The sequence below is a fragment of the Spea bombifrons genome, chromosome 11 (assembly GCF_027358695.1).
Source record: "Spea bombifrons isolate aSpeBom1 chromosome 11, aSpeBom1.2.pri, whole genome shotgun sequence".
Classification (NCBI taxonomy): Eukaryota; Metazoa; Chordata; class Amphibia; order Anura; family Pelobatidae; genus Spea; species Spea bombifrons.
The window spans coordinates 32588546-32611589 of record NC_071097.1 but is presented as its reverse complement, the minus strand read 5'-3'; the positions used below and the strand labels follow the sequence as shown (position 1 = coordinate 32611589).

At 41.0% G+C, this 23044-nt stretch overlaps 1 protein-coding gene across 4 annotated transcripts in view; it reads right to left on the bottom strand.

Annotated features, from left to right (window-relative positions):
• Positions 1 to 23044, bottom strand: part of EXOC6 (exocyst complex component 6) — an 87404-nt gene that overhangs the window by 49903 nt on the left and 14457 nt on the right. For all 4 annotated transcript variants that reach the window (XM_053450083.1, XM_053450086.1, XM_053450084.1 and 1 more), the window contains exons 2-14: positions 20167 to 20338; positions 17722 to 17769; positions 17550 to 17640; positions 15523 to 15568; positions 11247 to 11451; positions 10459 to 10617; positions 9795 to 9863; positions 6082 to 6165; positions 5931 to 5977; positions 5351 to 5471; positions 3271 to 3342; positions 1183 to 1280; positions 296 to 401 (exon numbers count right to left, since the gene is read on the bottom strand). In XM_053450083.1, coding sequence (XP_053306058.1) covers positions 296 to 401; positions 1183 to 1280; positions 3271 to 3342; positions 5351 to 5471; positions 5931 to 5977; positions 6082 to 6165; positions 9795 to 9863; positions 10459 to 10617; positions 11247 to 11451; positions 15523 to 15568; positions 17550 to 17640; positions 17722 to 17769; positions 20167 to 20338 — 1318 coding nt within the window. The remainder of the gene's footprint in view (positions 1 to 295; positions 402 to 1182; positions 1281 to 3270; positions 3343 to 5350; positions 5472 to 5930; positions 5978 to 6081; positions 6166 to 9794; positions 9864 to 10458; positions 10618 to 11246; positions 11452 to 15522; positions 15569 to 17549; positions 17641 to 17721; positions 17770 to 20166; positions 20339 to 23044) is intronic.

Below are 23044 nucleotides of genomic sequence, written 5' to 3'. Positions count from 1 at the left end.
TGTGTATCTGTGATGTTGAGATCACCCCATTTGGGTGCTAAATATATTTCAATATCCCGACCTAAACCAAGCCGGAAACAAACCATTGCGGTTTCAGGTCTATTACCGGCAGTGGAGCCAAAGTTGGCGATCATGGCCAACCATCAGAAAAGCTGCGATCGCTGAACCAAGCTGGGTGCTATGGGTGCGTATAATACCTATCCACCTGCCTACAGCCTTGATATTAGGGTAAAACTCTATATAACTGAGGGTCTAACCCAGGAACGAGCAAACTATATTTCTCCATATTGCATACCTTTTCGGTTTCTTGGTCGTGAAACGGGAATTTACTAATTACATTCTTGTACTCTTCCTCATTTGCCACCGGGATAGGACTATAATTATCACCTTCAAAAATGTCCCTGTAAAAAAAATATAAAAGGCACATTCGTTATAAATGCAATTTATTAAACGATACGTACGACAGAGCCATTGCTAGTGAAATATGGATGCAGGTAACTGGATCAGAAGCCGATTTAGTCAATAGCACATCGCATTGTACTGAACGGACAGGGAAGAGTCTGCTTCTAGAGCGGAGGTGCCGCTTTTTCATATATCTAAATCCACACAAGAGAGGCACTGACATTGGGCGTCTTTACCGTGTTTGGCTGCCTAAAAGTTCTGTTTCAAAGACATGACGGGTAAGGCATACGCTATCTAGTCATGGACCTATGAGTTAAGCAGACGAGGTTCTGGAATCCCAAGCCCAAATCATTCTGCGGTATTCACAGTGATCCAGGTTGGCAACAATGTGCAACCAGAGTGACTTTTCAATCCAACCATTTGTGATAATGTCCCGGCAAACCATGGTTTGTATTATATTATGCCTCTTAATACTGAAGAACTGATATACTGCAAGGGTACCAAATGGGGGTATTATGACCTACTCGGTGCCTGATGAGGATCAAAGCAGATGGAACGTTTCAGACTTTATAAAAATCTTGGTGGGTTAGCGTGCTTACGTATACCGAGGGACACGGCATCGTAGGAACCCCAATAAGGAACGCCTGCACCTAACGAAATCGCCGGTTAAACCATAAAAATGTGATAAGGAACTTTATAGGTTGAAATGAGGGCCCTTATTTAAACTTTTCATCCATTGATAAATCTGTTTCCAAGTCTAAGAAATAGGTGGATAAATACCTGAATATCCCAGCCCATTTTTTAAGGAGAGTCTCATTATATCGGTCTCTTACTTCAAACAAGAGATCAAACAAGCGATTTACTTGAAAACCGTAGCCCTGAAATAACAGAAAAATGGCATATAACACATTTATACATTCATACACATACACACACACACAAAACATCTACAAAAACAATTTTGTATAAAACACAATATACAAAACAGTATACAGGAAACAGAGGCCATTTTTTTCAGAAAAAAAAAGCATGGTGCAATACTGGAGACAATACTACAAAACTTCAACAAAAATATTTTTTAACATAAATAAAGTTTTGTAAATTTGAGAAAAAAAACCTAGTTTTATCACTTTAACATTTTCTACAAAGATCTGCTAAACCTACAGTTTTAGAACATGTTGAGACTTGGTAACCATTCTGAAGCAGTCCTGTAAAAAATATGTTTTTAAAACAAAAAAATTATGTATTTTTTAAAGACCTATCGTTAAATAGATTAATCAACATTTATTTTTCCAAAAATTAATTAAAAAAAAAACCAAAAAACAAACATTTTAGAATATAGATTCCACTTTTGTAAGGAGTAATAAATCACAGGATACTAATACGAGGACGATCACCGATGGCGATACAATTAACCAGAGTACGAGGATATGCTAATCTGGAAGTGCTATGGATTGCAGTCTTGAGACATATAATGTTATTCTAGAATAGACTGATAGAATGCAGCGAAATGATTAGAAAGAGGGATTATGATATCTGGTTCAGAGGAATGTAAGTGTTAATTATCTGTGGGCTTTGGGGAAAAGGCGGAGGTTTAGGAAAGGATTATGATTGGGGCAATTAGGTAGGATAACATGGCGGAGAGCAAGAATGGGATAATGAGAAAGACAAAGGAAGGATTAAAGTGCGATGGAGAAGGTGCTGAAAGGAAGTCAATCTATCATCTGGGTACGAGCACGGCGCTACTAAATACCACATGAACGTTTCACTTGTGGACATCCGCCATGTGGGCACGGACCACTTTAAATCCAACACTAGAGGGTACCCCAAATGTACTCAAAGCTTGTAACCCTGCTCGCCCTACACCACACGAGCACATGTGATTTCAACTCCCTCACTTCACTATTCATTATGAGGGGCCGACACTGGCAGGTTTCTCCAGCAAGAAGGGGTGAGCTAGCCCTGTGTAAAGCATTATTTAATGGGTAAGGAGAAATCTCACTGATTTATCTATACATCACACAGGGCCAGCCAAGCTCTTCATGCAGCCGGGGATGAGCCTTCATAACATTTAGTGAAGTCAAGGAGTTTAAACCGCTACTCTCCCTTAGCAAGTAAAACCCCTTTCCCCCCCACCTTGCCTAACCACGTACATATTATAGACTGCTTTTGGTCCTGGCTTTTAAACCTCAGCAATTGTCTTTCCAGACCTGTCCATGAACGGCATACACGTTTATATATTATATATACTTTTATATATATATATAAGAGAAGAACTGTACTATTGGGCATCTTATGGCAACCCAGGTAACTGCATAGGGTTCTGTCCGCAGCCCTGTGTTGGAAGAGCAAGTCTTCATCCCTTGCGCTTCCATGGATCTCCTCATTGGAAGAACATGACATCATAAGCTGGCAGACAGCATCACCTGGTGGCACAAGTTAGCGTTGAGATGTCCTGCGGTTGTCAGATGATGTACTTTGGCCCCTTAACTCCATTCTTGTCTTAGGTTTCTCATTTAATTGAAGACATTTCAAATTCACTCTGCAAACGGCTTGAAGGTACATATTTCCCTTTGACCTAAATTATTTTTATAATTAACTACCATTCTTGTTCCGGGATACACCTATAACACCAGACACACATTTCCTTTCAATATCTTGAACCTTTTTATAAAGTTTTTTTTTTTCTAAGTAACAGTTGATTTGATGGACAGTAGGTACTACGACGTTCCAAACCTCACGGAGGCGATACGCAGTACGGCAAAGATCCTAAAAATGGTTCTTTCATTGGTGTCTAAAGCGGTTTCTCGTATCGCAGGAATAAAATCTAATAAGAACGGTAACTGATAGACTGTAGATAGCACTGACCTGCAGAGTATCGGCAAACACAACAATCAGATTCTTCAGCTCCAGCACAAGATCGGGATCGGTGCAATACGACTGAAAAAGAAATTGGATTTGTTAAGCATATTATCGGTTACTGGACCTTTGAAGCTACACGGCGCGCAGTAAATTTACTGGCGGAGAAAGATGGGGTATTATATTCCGTTACGTTACGCTGATCTCAGAATAATACAGAATTATTGTTGGTTAACCCATCGGTCACTGGGGACGAAAGGATTAGCTGTCCCCGTTAGCAGCTCCTCTAGAGCAAGAGGGCGACCCTTGAGAACACGGCACGGAATAATGCTTCCAGAGAAAATAAATTAAATTATATAATCCCATAACATGCACTGATTTATGATTCGTGGGGGGAACAAAATCAATCAAGGAAGAAGGATTTTGTAGCATAAATTAAAAAAAGATATAACAGGAGCTTATCTCTCCTATTCCAGGCAATGTATTACTTGGCATTTTTCCCATCATCTTCAAAGAGGTGTAAAGTTTCGGGCAAAACTCTTTTATATTGAGCTAATACGCAACTGCGCCATCCAGAGTAGGTCTGATTTTTAACTAAATGGTGAAACTTAGCACTTTATTATTTTTAACACAAAATCTGACTTGTTTGCAACTCTAGAATTGGACGTCTGCAGAAAGTGCCAAGAGAGGGCAGATACCCCTCCATGCCCCTCCGAGGCTTTTGGATATGGTGAGGAATCATGGAGCAGTAACTAGGGCTCTTGGCACCTGGGGCAGGCTCCGAGGTCCTACCCTTCATTGGCATCACATCTGCTTCTAGAAGTGGGACGATGCAGAAGGGTGTGTATGGGCACCATCCATGCGATGGATGAAGTGCCAACGTTCAGTCTCGGGAAGCTGCCGCTCTTGCCCCATGGCAGTTACGGCTCTGCTGATCAGGGGCAATAGACTGGCGCAAGGGAGTGAGAAGAATTCTGCAGGGATGTGTGGATGGCAAGGACTGTAATTTTTGAGTTGGCTACAAACAACTTCGATAATCAATTAAGGAGATCTGCCAAGAGTAGAGCTTTCCGTATTATTGAGGGGAAACCATTAGCGTCACAGCAACTAAATCCACTTATTTGAAACAACCTGCAGCGTGTGCGTTTTGTTCGTTTACTAAAGTAATTTTATTGCTTGGATTTAGTTTAAAACTTCACCCCCAATAAACTGAGTGCTATGTCTCAACGTGACCCAACCAGTACTGTCATCATTGCATGTCGTTAAATTCACTCTCCGACTCCTTCAAAGGCTGCGTAAACCAATCAATAGCAACCAGCAACTTCATGGTGGAAGATTAACCAAACAGGAAGATAACGGTACAATTTCTAATACATATTTATTACTTATCTTAATGATTAAACTACATTAATAAGGATTTGAGCAACATGGAACATGTCATATTTGTAAAAAGAATATAGAAGTCAAGCAAATTCCATACAACGTTCCAAAGACAAAAGAATCATTGAGTTCTAACCCTAGAATTTTGTATTTTTAAGCCAGTTACAGTTCTTCCATTTTGGGAGGAGTTGGGATTATTCTCTTAATCTGGGGCGCACGGGATGTCGGCGAGGCACAGCGACAATGTTGAGGAAACGCAAAGATTGGGAGAGTTTATCTTGGAAACTGGGCATTCGGGATGATAATCAGGAGCTATTTCCTGGTGATGTTCCCAGTGTTGAACCATTCAGTCCGATCTAATGAAGAGGTCAGTTGAGACTAATGAGGACAGATTGCAATAATAACAGCAGATTAACTCTGCATATTCTAAAGTGCTGAACTAAAAGCAAGTTTTGAGGGCTCAGTCAGTTGTAAATCAGAGAAGGATTATGCAAATAGCCCATGGCTGTGCTTTCACAGCCTGAATCTTCTGGGAAGAAACAATAGCATAGCAGGTCTTCTTCTAAGTCTGAACAACATCTAATTACAAAAAAAAAGGGCACAATGATGGAAGAGTGATTTCTCACTTTGACATTATCCCACCTTTAAACACACAGCGGCCTCTTTCTTTTCTCCCGGTGGCGAAGGCCAAGGAATCCATCACACTTACCGAATACGTTCGAAGAACCGCTATGATCTTTGACTGCGCCATGTTCCAGAGCTCGGCGGTGTACGCCGCGGTCACCAAACCTTCCGTTACGTGTAAAATGTGATCTTCCACCACGAAGAATCTGAATCGGAACAGGGAAGCGGTTTACATTTTGTCGAAACGGACACTGCTTAAATTACGTTTAATCGGGTTTAAGGCTCACTGTCTGTAAAGATCAACAACCTGTAGCTGTTTCCATAAACGTCAAAATAAAGAGATAAATAAATCACATTTTTGGGGGGTCTGTACAAAAATATGGAAATAGATACCCTAATACCCCACTAGCTTGAAGGCCAGGGTAGAGGACATAAAGATTCCATCAGAAGTTCTTATTATGGGCTGACATAGATTTTGGACAATTTGGCCCCATGTAGGCAGCCTATTTACGATGAAGACTCAACCCAAAATCAGTCCTTGTTCTTGTCTTAGATCCAAGAAAGCTTTACGTCTATCTCATGCATGTTTAAATTCCCTCGCTGTATTAACCTCGACGACTTTAGAATCAACCGTGGAAATACTCTTAAAATCAACTACTACTTACCCTACGATTTGGCTGAAATATTTCCTATAGCCTTCCACCGTTTCGTGCTTTTTTTTGGGAAGAGGAGAAAAAGGAAACAAAATGGTGCAAGAATTAAGATGAGTCGATGGCGATGATGGAAAACAAGAACTGTTTAACGAAGAGGTTTTACCATGTTTGACTGGGGCTGCAGTACTAATCTGGCTTGCTTCCTTCTTTGTTTTCTGTAGTAGTTTTCAAATACTTCTTTATCGCCCTAAAATTGGACCGTAAAAAGCCGTTAACACTCCGCAGATGCTTAATGAATGGTTGAGGAATTCAGATAAATATGTTCTTTCCTTTATCTTAAAACATGAATTCAATACTAAATATCTCTAGATTAAACCAGATGTTCTAACTTTATACTTTATGAACAAAACAATAACAAGTTGCGCCGACTCCAAATGGCTTTGCTCAATGAACTTAAAAATGTGACCCACTTTTCTCTTAAAGATACAGGGTATTTAAGACTAAAGCGGATCTTTAAGATAAGGCCTTTTTAAGACAAAAGGTCCAGGAATATATATGCTATATCTGGTTACAATGCAATTTTCAGTGGAGTGGGGGAGGAAAAATCTTGTTACACCTGCTCTTACGAGCACTTCCTGAGCTCTTCCGGCAGAGGCAAGGATGATGGCTCAGCCATGAAATTAGACCAACGTATTGGCTTTGTGGCTAAAGTAAAGTAGAGACTTTTAGCACCTCATATTTTATGATTCCAGGTGGCATAGAAAATCCAGCGCAGACGGGGTAAATGTTGTAAATGACTATTGTATCTGGAAACGGACGATTTTTAATGGAATATCTTCCTAGGTGTACAGAAGCCCTTTATCACTCCCATCACTCCTGTGTTCCAATGGCCCTTTATCACCCCCATCACTCCTGTGTTCCAATGGCCCTTTATCACTCCCATCACTCCTGTGTTCCAAGGGCACGTTGTGTTCGCTGATCCAAGTTTAAGTTTAAAAGGCTAATTGATGGTTAGCAACCCTTTTTGCAATTATATTACAACTAGAAACGTAATACAACATATTAGTTTGTATAGTACATCGAAATACATACAGAGAATATGTGGACAACACTGCATTACATGTCCTTGTTGTAGAGGTGATACAATTAATAGAGAAATTAAGGGGTTTACGTGTTAATGTTCAAATGAAAATAGCTAAATTAAAGCAAATTATTTTATCGTTATTTAAACTATATTCAAACCTAAATCGCTGAATTACTTTTTTATATAATTTGCCAAACGGAGATGAATTTTGTTATTTTTTTTTTATATATATATTTTATATAAATATATTTTATATATTTCTATGTGTTGTTGGCATCTTTGTAAAATGTATTATTCTCTAGCGAAAAACTCTACACGCCAATTATATTTGGAATTGTAATGAAAACAAAGTAAAAAACAACTAAAAGGTAATAATATGATAAAAAGCAAATAATAGAAGGAAACTAAACACCGAAACTGCCAGCTACTGCCATGACGGACAGTGTGATATCGTCCTCGGGACTTAATGCTCGGAAAAAAAAATCCCTGTGCCCTTTGTCAAAAACTTAAGTGACATCCTGGTGCTCTCATTAAGACGAAGCATTCACAAGGAACCATCTGTCTGTTTGAAACCGCAGCACCATCAGCGTCTCATCTACCTACTGAATGCAACGTCATTTGTATGCAAGCAGAATAAAGCAGCTTAGCATTTTAATTTTTGGGGGCATGAGGTTATCGGTGGGTCACAGTTACTTAGCATTCCATGACTTGATACCAAGAACCCCTCCTCCGCTACCAAGAATACAAAAAAAAAAGGCCAACATAAGATGGGAATCAATGCTTTGTAAAGAAAAAAAAAGAGCACTATTTAGAAGTTCCAGAGCATCATAGATGGGCAAAAAAGTCCAAGGCGTCTTCTCCGTGGGGGTAAGAAATGGTGGGGGGAGGGGATCTGACTAATAAGATCAGTAATTTAGTTCAATTTCAGGAAAAAAATAACAGAATGGAATTTCTGTGTTAGTGCCAAAGAACACCAATTAATTTACTAATTAAAGCTCTCACTCTGTAAGTTCACTTATGGAAAGGTTAAGCAACGTAGTGAAGAAGTCCCATTGTAATTTGCTTAAGGAATTAGCATAAGAGCCTGAAGATAAAGGAATACATGGAGTTATAGAATGCAATAATAAGAACTCTAAGCACAGCGAAGTTCTGGAATCTCTATACCTATAATAATAATAATAATAATAATAAAGTTAATGCTTTGACTGTCATTTTCTTTTCGCATCATATAGTAGAAAGAGACATATTCACGGTGTTAATGTAAGTCTCTTGTCCTGTTGACCCTTGGGATCTTCTCAATCTCCCTAGGAACCCATTGGCACGTCTCCTCCAGATGTGGGTGTCCATCAAGGTACATTCCAACCATCATATGTCCTCAAATGAATATGATGGCTGGGTGTCACCTTATATTTTACTTTGAAAGGAATTCACCTGACTCCGCTCCATACATCTGGTGTTCTTCCCTACTCCCCAGCACCTTGTCTCGTAGCACACTGGTTCGGCCGAACGCAGTTTCCACTCAGCAGTGCTTATTAAGGAACCAAGTACTTTAATAATCATCGCTGGTGAGACTGTTTGGCGCAGTAGACCGTCAAGTCTGTTCCAGACGGCTTAAAACCTCAGCCAGGCAAGTTTCCCACATCCGGCTATTAGTTAGATGCCTTTGTTGCGCAAAATTAGAGGAAACTTCCTCTAAAATAAAATATTATAATCTTTATTCTATATTAAAAAATATTTATTTACCGACTTATGAATATCTATCAGCCCCCTCTGCTTCTCATCTTCTGCATCGCTTACCGAGACTAGCTGAACATAAACAGATATCATGACTTCTCACCTTATTATCCGCCATCCACCCAAGCCATCAGCTTCTCACCCTTCACACTATCACTTCGTTATAGGAGAGATCCTTGAATTACTATCGTTTTCATCCCATACAAAAGACTCACTAGTTTGACAATCACTCGCTTAGAGTTTTTATTCAGTGCCTCATCATTCAATCTCTCTTGGACCCTTGTCCCCTCCTCATGATTATGAAGCTAATGCTTCATCTGTGGCTTGGGTTCCACCAGCCCGATTTTGCTCTAGGCGTCCTTGACTACCACAAAGACGATCGCACTAAGCCCATGACGCAAACAGACCAAAGCAGCCACCCTTCATAGAAGGTTAGTATCATAAAAATGTTTTTCATAGTTTTTTGTACTTTCCGTTCTCTTAGGGAGAAAAAAAGACAGCGGAGAGATTTATGCTTTGTGCATCTTGGTGGAAATGGCTTGATTTGTACGTCTCGGCTTCCTCCTGCATAATGTTCTCCTCCTTCAGCCACCGTACAGTATATCAAACCAGTCAAACTTTGCTAGCGTTGCATTCGAAATTCCCCTTATTCCTCCCAAACTCGGACTTCTTCATCATTATGACACCGCTATAAAATTTTTATTACAAGAAAAACAGGTCTTAGAAGATTTACAACTCTTATGAAGGTACGGGACTAATCAGGAGAATCAGCACTGCAAGACTTGCGGAGACGGTCGAGAGAAAAAAAATAGCAATTTTGGGGCGGTTAATGGACAATAAAAACCAGCCTAAAGGTCAGTTACGTTATTGCCGCGGTAAAGGACGAATACGTAATACTTACTTATATTATTCTGTTTGGACCTGAATGCCGTGACGGACACATGGAGTTTTTTTTTTTTGTAAAGAGATATATTTTCCAAAATAAAAGTGTAGAGGACAGGTGCGTAACGTACTGTAGCGCAGCATCTGCCGTGTCGGTAGGGTTTGGAAACACTCACCAGGACAGAATAAATATGAAGACATCTGTATACGGGGGAGAAATCCACCAGATCCTGAACGCTAAGGACCTGGAAAGAGAAAACAAACAGAAAAATGGTTATGTTTCATATATATATATATATATATATATATATATATATATATATATATATATATATATATATATACTTACACATATACACACACATACATACATACATATATATATACATACATACATTAAATATATATATATATAAAGATCAATGCAAGAAGAAGCGAGGTCATTATCTGCATTGGTTCACCTTACCCCCCATACCCAATATGCAGAAAACATCCCTTTCCTCAAACAGTTAACATAACGATGGGGTGACTTAATGTAAGGGTTGGAGATAAATATTCTCTATGGGAAAATTCACTGTTTTGGTTAAGATTATAATAATACGAGAAAGATTAGAAATGAAGCGTCCTGAGACATCTTCAGGGGTTCTTTAACCCCGCCAGAAAAGATGATACCTCTTCCTGTATGTCTCCAAGCGCCTGACATTTTCATTTGAATCCATGGTTTAACGTAAGGATCGGAGACAAATATTTTCTATGGGAAAATTTACTGTTTTTGGTAAAGATTACAATAATACTAGACAAATGAAGCGTCCTGAGACATCTTCAAGGGGTTTTTTTTACCTCTTCCTCTGCGTCTTCATCTTCAGGCGTCTGACATTTTGATTTGAAACGGTTTTCCGTTTCGGATACATGGCCGTTGATGATAATGTACGTGTTTTTGTTGTAATTGTCATTGGTTTGTTTTTGCAGCGCAATGTGAAAGGTTTTCTGCTGCTGTGCCTACGTTTTATAAAGAAAGATACAGAATTATAATATTATTACAACATGGAAAGACAGGCCCAATGATTGAAGGACGCCATTTTGGAAACGCAATAACCACACACACAAACCTCCAAACTTCTCCACGAGTTCCGTATAGAAACCATGTTGTGAGCATTATAAAAAACCTCTACCAAGAACACCAATGTTACATTTATATTATATCTTATGGTAATAATAATAATCATAATAACACATAGCTCTTGAGGAGGTGAATAACAAAAAGGTGCAATAGTGGCAAAATGTGGTAAAACCAGTTTAATTAACATTTTCCATACTGAGCTTTTGTGACACCTCCTGTCAGAACTGATCTGAGCTCCCGAAACAAGAAGTCAAGATGGCCGCCCAAGAACTGAGGAAAGTTTGTGTGTTTACAGTAGAAAAAGAAATGGCCCAATGGTTCTTGTCTGCAGTCAAATTCCATATATTATATATATATATATATATATCTTATTGAACGCCATAGGTGAGGTATATAGAACTGTAAAAGTATTGGGAAAATTCCGCTTTAAAATATTCAAATAAACTTTATTGATTAGTGTGAACGTTCGGCACTTTTATTATAGTAAAAAGGTCTATTGTGCACCTACCTGCTTCATAGCCGTCTCGCCTATCTTATCTGAATGCTTCCGGATACTTTCCAAGAAGTCTTTGAGACCCGACATGGAGATTTCTTTGATCTCCTCTCGCAACTTGGGCAGATTTTCACCCATGATCTGGCAAAAACGATATTGGGAAACTTTGGGGAGATAAATGTTCTCCAGCTGGTCCATCGTCTTCAGAGCAGAGTAATATCTGTAGAGAAAGACGCAGAGCGTTAGAAAGGACGTTAGAAAGGATTTTTACTTTACTGGGAGGTTGTTGATACATGGAACTGCCTCCCAGCAGAAGCAACAGTGGGGCTGCTTAAATAGGCATATGGCTCCGGAATCTAAGACGAGACCAAAGGACTAATTAAGATCTGCGTGTTTACAGGACACTACATAGGCCGTTTCCCCAAGATATTTTTACCCCCCCACCACTCTGCTACCCGCCTGGTGTACCAGGAACCATCGGGCCGCCCTGCGTACTCCTAAATAACAATCCTAAACGCAACGGGCCGCGCACCCTCCTTGCCCTCAAACGGGGAACTTTAAATCCTGTCTCTGGTTAACGGGATAAAAGCAGCACGAAGAGAGAAAAAAATAACATGGTCACTGAGCGCGTAAAACGCGTGGGTTTTGTGTAAAAAGAGCAAAAATTAAACCTCCTTAGAAAAAAGGTTTTACTTCAGAATTATTCTTTTTTATCCAAATTCCAGCTTCACGCGCCGTGACCTCTCGGGAGATAATTCTATAACGGCATTAAAAAAAAAAAAAATCGCATAAATGCCTTTTTTTTAATTCAAATTCTACAAATCAGCTTATCGGAACACTGTTGGTTCATCTGGAAGGTTTTTGAATGCCGTTACTGAAAGCGGAATTAGCATAATCCAATTTAAAGCCGGTCCCCGGCCCCTCGTTAATTATATATATATCTGCCCTTTCAACATCCGCTCCGGTGGGAGCTTGGGGACGTTCCTTGGTTTGTAGGTCACTTGCAGGGCAGGATTTACCCAGCGAACGTGGGTATTCGATATTAAATAACTGATCATACATCACTGTGTGAAGTATACGGCAATAGTGTAAATATACCCGCCGCAGAACGCAGAAGTCGTGCCCTGTCTTATTTAAGTGGTAGCGGGTTTGATGGGCCACACTTAGGGTTGGGAGAGTAACTTTCATCCCCACCACCGGAATTCTGATACACCGATAAGATGAATGTATGCTTTTCTCTCTCTGTTGTGTGAGTTTCTCACTCTCTCTTTACCTATTCTCTCTCTCTCTCTGTATTTAGACTGCTGAGATAGTGTTATGTCTCGGAGACCCGTAGGCTGTTGGGATCCAGCCGGGGAGAGAAGGGAAACGTCCCGAGGCCGATCATCACGTGCCATGGATAGTGTGGTCTTCCTCTCTACGAGCAGCGGATGGAGGTCGGTGCCAAACCAGACCCTCACAAAAACTGACGAGTCCTGCTTTCCCGGGTGTAGAAACGTAAGCACATGCAATGGTCTGGACGTGCCTTACTGTGTCTCACGTGTTCTACGTGTAAGTAAAATAACACACACACACCAAAAGCCACACGGCTATTCCTAAAGAGCCATTTATGAGTCCTCTGGTAGATCATCTAGTAGTGTGTATTTTGTTAATGGAAGGTAAAGCTCTAATCTCTACACACACTGCAGTTACGAAGTTTGGGGGGTATAAGGCATATCTGGGGGCAGAATGGCATATACTGGGTATAAGGCATATCTGGGGGGGTGGCATATAGGGGTATAAGGCATATCTGGGGGCAGAATGGTATATAGGGGGTATAAGGCATATCCGGGGGGCAGAATGGCATATAAGGGGTATAATGCATATCTGGGGGGCAGAATGGCATATAGGGGGTATAATGCATATCTGGGGGCAGAATGGCAGGTCTGGGGGAGATGTGCATTACTGGGGGGGGCAGGTTGGCAAATAAAAGGAAATAAAAACAAAATAATGCATTTTTCGCAATCATAGTTTTTATTAAATGTGAAAAAATTGTTTACATCTGAATAGTTACTAATTAAACTTTTTTCCTATAGGGAAGTCTTATATTCAGGCTTTTTCTTTTTTTCCTAAATTAATATTCACATTTTGGGGGGGTTGTCTTATAATCAAGCAAATATGATAAATCCCATTGTACAGCTCTGTGGAAAATGGTGCCGCTATATCAAGGGTGTTAGATGAGTGGATCAGCCTCCCAGCAGAAGTGGCAGAGGCTAATGGAGTGAGGGGAATGTAAACCTGCATGGGATAGACATAAGGCTCCTGAATCTAAGACGAGACCAACGACTGATTAAGGTTTGAGTCTTTATTGCAGGAGAAACGGGCAGACTAGACGGGGGCCGATTGGGGCGATCTGCCACGGGGTCAGTCGTCATGCTGCTTTACGGCGGTAAATTAATTTGTGACGCGGGATGATAGATGAAGGAGATACTAATGAGCACTTCCAGCTGTGCTCCCCACGGACCCGACTTATTACTCTTCACTGCGTTATTTGAGATTATGTGAAATATTAAGGAATAATATTTTATCTTCTATGATTATATTTTTATGACATTTCATGCTGTTTAGATTTAAAAAAAAAGTTTTTTTTTTTAAACTCTTCATTAAGTATTTGAAAAATGGCATCATTTACCAGCAACATCTGCCAGACCGATTAACAGAAACGCACAAAATCTTTACTGCAAAGCTGGAACTTCTGCTAAAGTTATACTCCAAGCATCAAAAACGTGTTTTCAGAATATTGTATTCTCTTCTTTATAAACCAGCGGTAATTTGTGGCCCATAATATAAAGCGTTCACACGGCTGCATATCATCCAAAAAGCACCAGCTCAGGGTGCGGCTTGTGCAGGGAAAGTCACCCAAAATATCACATTACTGTATACAGCGCTGGGGTTATTACTGTATACAGTGCTGGGGGTTATATTACTGTATACAGTGCTGGAGGTTATATTACTGTATACAGTGCTGGGGGTTATATTACTGTATACAGCGCTGGGGGTTATATTACTGTATACAGCACTGGGGGTTATTACTGTATACAGCACTGGGGGTTATATTACTGTATACAGCGCTGGGGGTTATATAACTGTATACAGCGCTGGGGGTTATTTTACTGTATACAGTGCTGGGGGTTATATAACTGTATACAGTGCTGGGGGTTATATTACTGTATACAGCCCTGGGGGTTATATTACTGTATACAGCGCTGGGGGTTACATTACTGTATACAGCGCTGGGGGTTATTACTGTATACAGCGCTGGGGGGTTATATTACTGGATACAGCTCTGGGGGGTTATATTACTGTATACAGCGCTGGGGGGGTTATATTACTGTATACAGTGCTGGGGGTTATATTACTGTATACAGCTCTGGGGGTTATATTACTGTATACAGCGCTGGGGGTTATTACTGTATACAGCGCTGGGGTTATATTACTGTATACAGCGCTAGGGGGTTATATTACTGTATATAGCTCTGGGGGGTTATATTACTGTATACAGCGCTGGGGGGTTATATTACTATATACAGCGCTGGGGGTATATTACTGTATACAGCTCTGGGGGGTTATATTACTGTATATAGCGCTGGGGGGTTATATTACTGTATACAGCGCTGGGGTTATATTACTGTATACAGGGCTGGGGGTTATATTACTGTATACAGCGCTGGGGGTTATATTACTGTATACAGCGTTGGGGGTTATTACTGTATACAGCACTGGGGGGTTATATTACTGTATACAGCGCTGGGGGTTATATTACTGTATACAGCGCTGGGGGGTTATATTAGTGTATACAGCGCTGGGGGTTATATTACTGTATACAGCACTGGGGGGTTATATTACTGTATACAGCACTGGGGGGTTATATTACTGTATACAGCGCTGGGGGGTTATGCTCAAGGAAGAACATATTTTTTTTCCTTAATCACTTCTGCGCATGGAACTTATCTGCATCCTATTTTATTATTTATATACCCAACCCTTCTGGTGGTGCTTCTTATACCTTAAGATTGCTTTCCTACAGGAAGGGCTGAGCTGGCCCTGTATAATGTATAATGAAATCAGTGAGACGACTTTCAAAAGGAATCTCCCGCATTATTCTACTTCCTGCGCTCCGTTTTCAAGGCTATAAATTAATGCTTATTATATATATTTTTTTAATATACGTCTTCCTTTGGAAAGCATAATAAAAAGTGAACTAAAAGATGTTTATTACTAATATATAATTTATCACAAACAATACACTCACCGTTTGCCGCTCATCTGCTCCTTTAGTTTGCTGTACATTTCCAGTGCTAAAAAAATTAGAATAAAAAAAAGACATTTGCATCAAATGAGTGTAAACAGAAATGGCCGAGCTCCAGAAACGGGTTTTAATGGAAATATAAGAAAAGGACTGTTATTGCTAAACATACTACTCTCACTAGGAGGCCAGCTCAATATTATTTTCTGTTATTTCACATGAAGAAGGGACTTCTGAGGTCTTGAACTCTTGTGTGGTTTCACAGCTGATCCTGAAAAAATACCAATCACCAAAACTAACTGCGGTCTCTGTCTGAATTGAAAGAGACAGTTATGTAATAAACACCGGGGTCTCGGGGAACAAGGAGTGGGCTTTTTTCCCTTTTTAACTTGGAGGAGACCTTGAGGGTTAGCATGACAAGTCAAGATTGGATGGGGAACTGGGCCCTAAGTTGATACGGGGCCCGAGAATCCTGCTTTCAAGTACGTTTCTGTGCCCCAGGAGCAGGACTGGGGTCTACGTCTGCCGGCAACATGGCTGCTCCCGGTGGCCACCAAGGCTCTGATATAATATAAATACTGAGCTGGCAGCTTATTAATTTAAAAAGGTTGAAAGCCCCACATAGCGGCCTCCTTGTGGCCAAACAAAAGGGCCCCTACTAGTCCATTCCTGGTTTAGACATGGTCACCTCAGGTAGTTGACGGCACTCGGCCCCTGGCCACGCAAACTGCCATTTCTCACTACAAAGGGCCTGTCAGTCATCGCTTTGTGTTTAATGAATACGTTCCCCTCCATGGCCTCAGGAGCACAAAGCAAGCCGGGGGTAGAGAGCTAATCGAGAGAACAGCCATCAACCACGTCCCCCATTATATACATACGGCATATATAAATATATATAAATAAATAAATATATATACATAGAATAACCATAAGGGTCTTCATAAGTGTATTTTAAGAGGCTCTGTGTAAGTGAATGAATGAATGAAGGAGAATTATTACATAAAGCCCTCCCGCACTGGAAAAAAATCACTTATTTAAAAGGTTTTATTACATTTATTTTATTTAATTATGTATCTAAATATATTCTACATTTGCATTTTTGTTCAGATTTAGATTTTCTAGCTCTGACATCACCAAAGGGAATGCAGGTCATTCAAAGTTTCATCCATTTCCCATATTTCATTGTCGAAGAGCTTGAGCTGAACAGGAAGTTCCTGTGTGAAGTCGGGGCTTAATACAGCAGCAAGATGGCCGTTCTCAAAGTACAACATGGGGTGCGGGCTATAATTGGGGATTATATATATATATATATATATATATATATATATATATATATATATATATATATATATATATATGCGTTTTTCCTCTCCTGTGCTGCTTAGCGCCATAAAATGACGCGGTCCACCAGTAATGCGTCCCCCAACAACACATACTGATCCAATTAGTTCCGCCCTGTTCTGTTACATAGTTCATAAGGTTGAAAAAAGTCCATCAAGTTCAACCCTTCTACCCAACCTTCCTATTCTTGATCCAAAAGAAGGCAAAAACACCCTAATTAAGCTACTTTGAATTCTGCCATCAGGGGAAAAAAATTCCTTCTTGACTCCAAGAGGCAATCGGATTTCTCCTTGAATCGATTCTTAGTTAGAGGGTACATCATGAATTAAGGGGGTTAAAACGACTATAAAGCATTGTATTGTAGCCCTATACTTTATAGCCTTTTAATGTCCCTTACATTTTCTTAATAAGGGTTTAGCCTAAAATTGGAACAATACTGTACTTTTTACACGCTGAAGAACATCTTTTATAAAAAGAATTACAAGTGAACGTCACTGCCCCCCTTCGTGTATAGTTAATAATTAATATATTATAGATAATTATTAATTCATATTCACATATTAATACTAAAAATTCCTCTACGCCCAGTCGGTACCCTAGCTGTCACCATAATAAAATGAATTTGAAACAGCGCCGCCCCGCTGGTCAGTGAGCCTTTTAACTCTCGATCATTCATGGCTTTAAAAGCTCACCTGGAAGGCACAGTTGCAGCTTATCAATCACCGTCGCAATGTTTCTTTGCTGAATTCTACACTTGATACTTTCTTCGGTTTTAGCGATCACCTAGAAGAGAAGAAAATAGATTTTTTAGGCATTTTTGAGAAACGTTGACACCGTCGCCCTCTTAAAAAAAAGTTTCCTCACCTCCTTCCCGGCTTCCTGGAGTCTTCGGTTGGTATCGGTAACCTGCACCTAAAAAGAAGGCATTTTTTTGGGTTACTTTGTTGGAGAAATAGTTTTTTTTTCCCTTTCCCTGATGTGGCTGCTCACCCTTGTAATCAGATCATGACTCGTGAGAAGGTAACAACAAAGAAATGCAAATTCCAATTAACTCTACAGATTGAACTTGAACTTTTCACCACAAAAGGGGGGCTTCTGCTAAGTCTAATTACTTCTGACAGCCCGTACCGACAGATTCCGTGGCAAACTTCTCAAATTTACTTGGGATTTTTGAACTTTCCTTGTTCCTGCGGGTCTGTCAAACAATCCAAATCGCTGACCCAATTGGCCACTGGTCCCTTCTTGATAACCTCAATGAGCTCTGTCCTCGGCTCTTTGTCTGCCCGAGACGGCGATGGCATTTTCTTGTAATTAAACATTCATACTTTGCTGAACGCAAACACTGGGTGGCTGATTCACATCAAACGCAGGAAAAACGTCCGCGGCGTCACAATATTTCCAGGCCGCAGGTGCAGAGCGGCCGCGACCTTCGCATTTTCCCACATATCAAGTGGCTCATTAGGTCACCGTAATAAGGAAGCGCATTCTGTCGCATTAAAAAATCTCATTAATTCCCAAACAAAGACGGTCAGTGACCTCATTGATGCCGCGCTTTGTCTCGTTATCTGAATATCATTTATATAATGTGTCTCTAATCGCAGGTTCCGAGGCGCTATGCGTGTCGGAGGCGTGTAAATAGAGCTAAATGAGATGGTGCGGTGGTGTGACCTTTGCGTAAACCGCGGACGCGTCTGTGAAGGCAAAATAACGTTCCTGGTGGCGACCACGTTTATGACCAACGCCAAGCGCGTAACAGGTGCCTTTGGAAGCGTTCTTTCCATCGAGAAGGTTCCAAGAGCAATTTGGCAGCAACTTTTGGACCAAAAAAGTTGTATTTGGTTTACGTAGAGGAAATAAAGGTCTCGGCACCTGCGTTCTAAAAGAGCTTCTCGTGAGAACGTTACAGATTGTCCTACTGTGGAGCTCCGAGCGGCTCCATACGTTCTCTTTAGTGGGGGGGAACTTCTGTCTCTGCGAAAAACTCTACATGGAACAAATGTAGCGGAAGACCCCGTACGTCTTAATGAGAGCGAGAGAGGATATTTTGAATATAAGTTTCTGTGTGGTCCGGAAACAAGCGGGGGCATTGACTAAGAGACGGCGGGTCCGAACAAACGCAGCGATACAATTAGGTCTATTCACTAAACTTGGACGTCCCAACGTTTACACGTGATTGATCATGTTTATAGAAAGGTTCCACAATTACCGGCTTAGACCTCAATCTAGGCTGGGGGTTTTTAAAAAAGACCCTCTTAATGACATAGGTAGAGGCGTCTGATGAATACGTGCAGCCGCACGCTACGTGCTCTTCCACTTTGGCTGCGTGAGGGTCCGTGAACCGAGCTAAAGTAAGGAGTTTGCTGCACGAGGTGAAGATCTGGGGCAGGCACCTGCGGCCATCAGCCCACCAGGCATCTGCTCATGGCTTGCTGTCAAGTTCAAAAGACCCCAGACTCTGCTTGAGGTCTACATAAAGGGCTGCTCATCTTCTCACTACATCTAAAGCACATTAAGCAGCAAATATGCTAGTTGGTATTGTCAGCCATTTGATGTAAGAAGAAAAGCTCGGGTCATTAACGAACCTTAATGACTGTCCACATTATAGAAAACAGTACATCGTATAATGATTTCATAAATATTCTGCCGAAGGGGGTTAATAAGGATTCATTTAATTCCCGAGGCTCTGCGGCTGCACTCCTCCGTGGTCTGGCCGTGGCACTGAAATCAGTGGGAGCGCTTCTTCACACATTGGGGTCCAAGTAGACCCTCCGCCGGCTGCATTTGCCGAGCCAACGCTGGTAAACGTGAAAGAGAAATAGTTGGGGAGTAGGAGATGGGGCAAATGCGTATCAGAGGATTCTCCTGAACCCCCCACGCAATTCCAAGTGGTTCTGTCCCATTAAGCTGCAGTCTCTGGTTTCCATTTAAAGCTCTGTGATTGGTGAATCAACTGAGCGGCTGCGGCCAGTAGAGGGCAATCACCATACGATACATTCTCGGTTTATTATACCCTATTTAGGGGGGGGGGCGATTTATATTACACTGGCTGGGGTAACTACTGGTTTCATTCATTCATTCGCTTCCCCGTCCTCTACTGTATTTAATAACGCGTTTGAACGGATTTCTCCCAACATACAAACTTAAATTTATGTCCTTTACGTTACACCCCAAAATGTTAAAGGTTAAATGTCTACGTTTAGAGGGGGGCGAAATACGGAGACCTTTACCCCAAACCCAGATAGACAAGAAAAGATGCGAGGGGAGGGAAAGAGCCGGGACCCAGAGAGAAAAGAGTCCTGCGAGCCGTACCTTCAGCTTCTCCGCGTCGGCCCTCACTTTCAGGAGCTCGTTAATCGCGTCCACGAAGCCTTGGTGGTGAAAGTTACACATTTTCTCGATTTCTCGGTCGTGATTTCGGATGCGGGTGTCCAGCTTTTCCATGAACCTTTGGTGAGCGTTTGGCTGGTCATCGTACACCGAGCTGCGGAAGCACAAGAAGCGCCGGGCGCCCATTTAGTTTTCACATCGAATTATTAGAGGAACTCTCATTTCTGCTGATTTTTTTTTAATAAACACTCTTTTGGCCATCGGCCACCAGTTCAGGCTCCAGCAGAGTCCACAGCGGAGTCCACAGCGGAGATTGTAAGCTCTTTGAGCAGGTCCCCCCCTTACCTGTTTCTGTTACGTTATACACTACTCGTTATATCCATTGTGCAGCGCTACGGAATACGATGGCGCTATACAAAACAATAAATAATAATAATGTAATGAAGGAATGACTATAGTGCCCCCTGCAGGATGTAACAGAAATTATTTATTATCTATTTATGAACAAAATTACACCTTTTATATTTACGTATGTCGCACTTCAGGTATTAAAGTTAATTTTGTCTTTTTTTATACATGAGAGGTGCCACCTTTTGTGGAATGATTGTGGCTTTTTTTATTCAACGGTCTGGTACATTCTGGGGGGAAAAACATCATTGGTGCTTGAGAAACATCAGTATAGTCTACCAAACATAAATTCCATCTAGGGCATCAAAGCTAAAATAATGTGATAACAAAATAATCCGGATCATAATAATAATAATATAATTAAGTAAATATTAGCCAGTAATATCACTATATTCAGTTGGCACAATCCATATTAAAGGGGCACTCCAGCCACCATACGCACTTTAACACGTATGGAATTTTTGTTTTGTCCCTTTTGCAAATGTACGGGGCAGGATTCTTTCCCCACTCTCCAGCTAAATCCGTACAGGAGAGGTGTTTGGCTGAACACATCCCCCTACACGTGATATACTCAACGCCTGTCGCCTCCATCGCTGGCTCGAGGAACGCGGGAAGGATGGCTATGTTCAGACCCCTGTGGCACATACACAGAAAGCGCTCCCACTGATTTCAAAGCAGCCAATCAGTGGCAAGAATGGTTGGACCATAGAAGAGGAGGGCAGCTGTAGCAGCAGGGCAGCATCTTCTTTCTTTTTCTTTTTGGAAGAATACATATGAAAGTATTTATATTAGAGGGTTAGAGTACTTTAATGTACATTCTTCTATAGGGAGAGCGTCAGGAACATTAAACTGTCTCTTTAACCCCAGCTGATGCTTTGCAATCATTCTGAGCAGGGCCCTCCTCACCTGTTGTCTCTGTAAGTCAAATTGTTATGTTACATACTACTTGTTGTGTCCTGTAAACCCATTGTACAGCGCTACGGAATTTGATAGCGCTATATAAAACAATAATAATAATAAATCTGATCCACTCCTGCATTTAAAGGTAACGGCATACTGTGAGCGCCATCTTGTGGTTACATCACTAACTGCATGATTTGGATCTGCTGAATTTGGGTGAATATCCAGATCTTCTTAAGGCTCATCTATAAATGTATCTTCTATCAAATAGTTACACCATTCAAAAAACATACATAGACAAGAAATGATTTCTAGCTTTCTGCCCTCTGACTTGCCAGGCCTCTCATTGTGTCACTTATTCTATGTGCTTTATATATAAATGATAAAAACAGCAAGACTCCTTCCACGCTGTCCAGATAATTCTGCAGCTCTTTAAGCAACATCTTGTGGATGACCTCAAGGCCATCAAAGAGAAAATAATGCAGAATAGCAGTGTATACAACAAACAACATACATTAACTGAGACAACAGAATCTCTTCCAAATAAATTAGATGAGGTCTTAGCCTTCTGTACAAAGACCCCCACAGTGTAGCATGGGGGTCTATTCACTAAACATTGGGGTCTATTCACTAAGCATTGGGGGGAGTTTGTGGAAGAGTTGTGTTTCGGCTCCTTAAATTCGCTTTAGATTATGAAGGTCCAACCCCCGGGGAGCTTCTGGTGCCGGATGAGCTTGGCTGATCCAGTAAAATGTATAGTTAAATCAGTGAGATTTCATAACCCTTTTCTTATATGCTTTATACAGGGCCAGCTCAATCTTTTATTGGTGAAGACTGTCAGTTTTGGACTTTGAAACCACAAGTCTCCCGCAGACTCTCCTGACAACTCTCCCTTTAGTGAATAGACCTCAGAGAGTTTCCAGAGGTTTCTCATTCCAGCTTGCCAGGCGGCCCTGCGTAATGTATAGTTTAATCAATGGTTTTACTAGAACATCTGCTTATTCAATGGACTATGCATTACCCAGGGCCAGAAAACACATTTTTCTGCATTAGTGAATAAACCCCCATAAATAAATAATATTCCCTGCTGCATATACTATAGCCATATAATGTTGATGCCGCTACCACCACCTAGAAAACGGGAAGGATCCATCCAAAAGGCTTCTTTGGCACACACGCTACCCCAGCAGGGTCATTGAGGGGGCTTCTGAACAGACCCCCTGCCTGCAACGTTCCCCGAGTCAGAGCTAACTAGAGGTGTGTATATCACGTATCAATGCAAAGAGCCGGGGGGGGCACTGCAGAATCCCCCCCATGCAATTACAAAATGAACAGCAGGGAAATTTAAAGGGGCCGCGCAGCTTTAGTATGCATTATTCTTTAAAAATAAAAAAAAAAAGGTCTTTTAGTTTATTTACCAAAAGGTCTTATTTCCCAGAACAAGCTGGTCGTAAAAAATCAGAAATATTAATCGCGTCCTCATCTCGTCGATAAAAACGTACGCGAGTGTTTGCTTTCCAGCTCGCTGATAATCCTTGGGGGTTACGGCGGG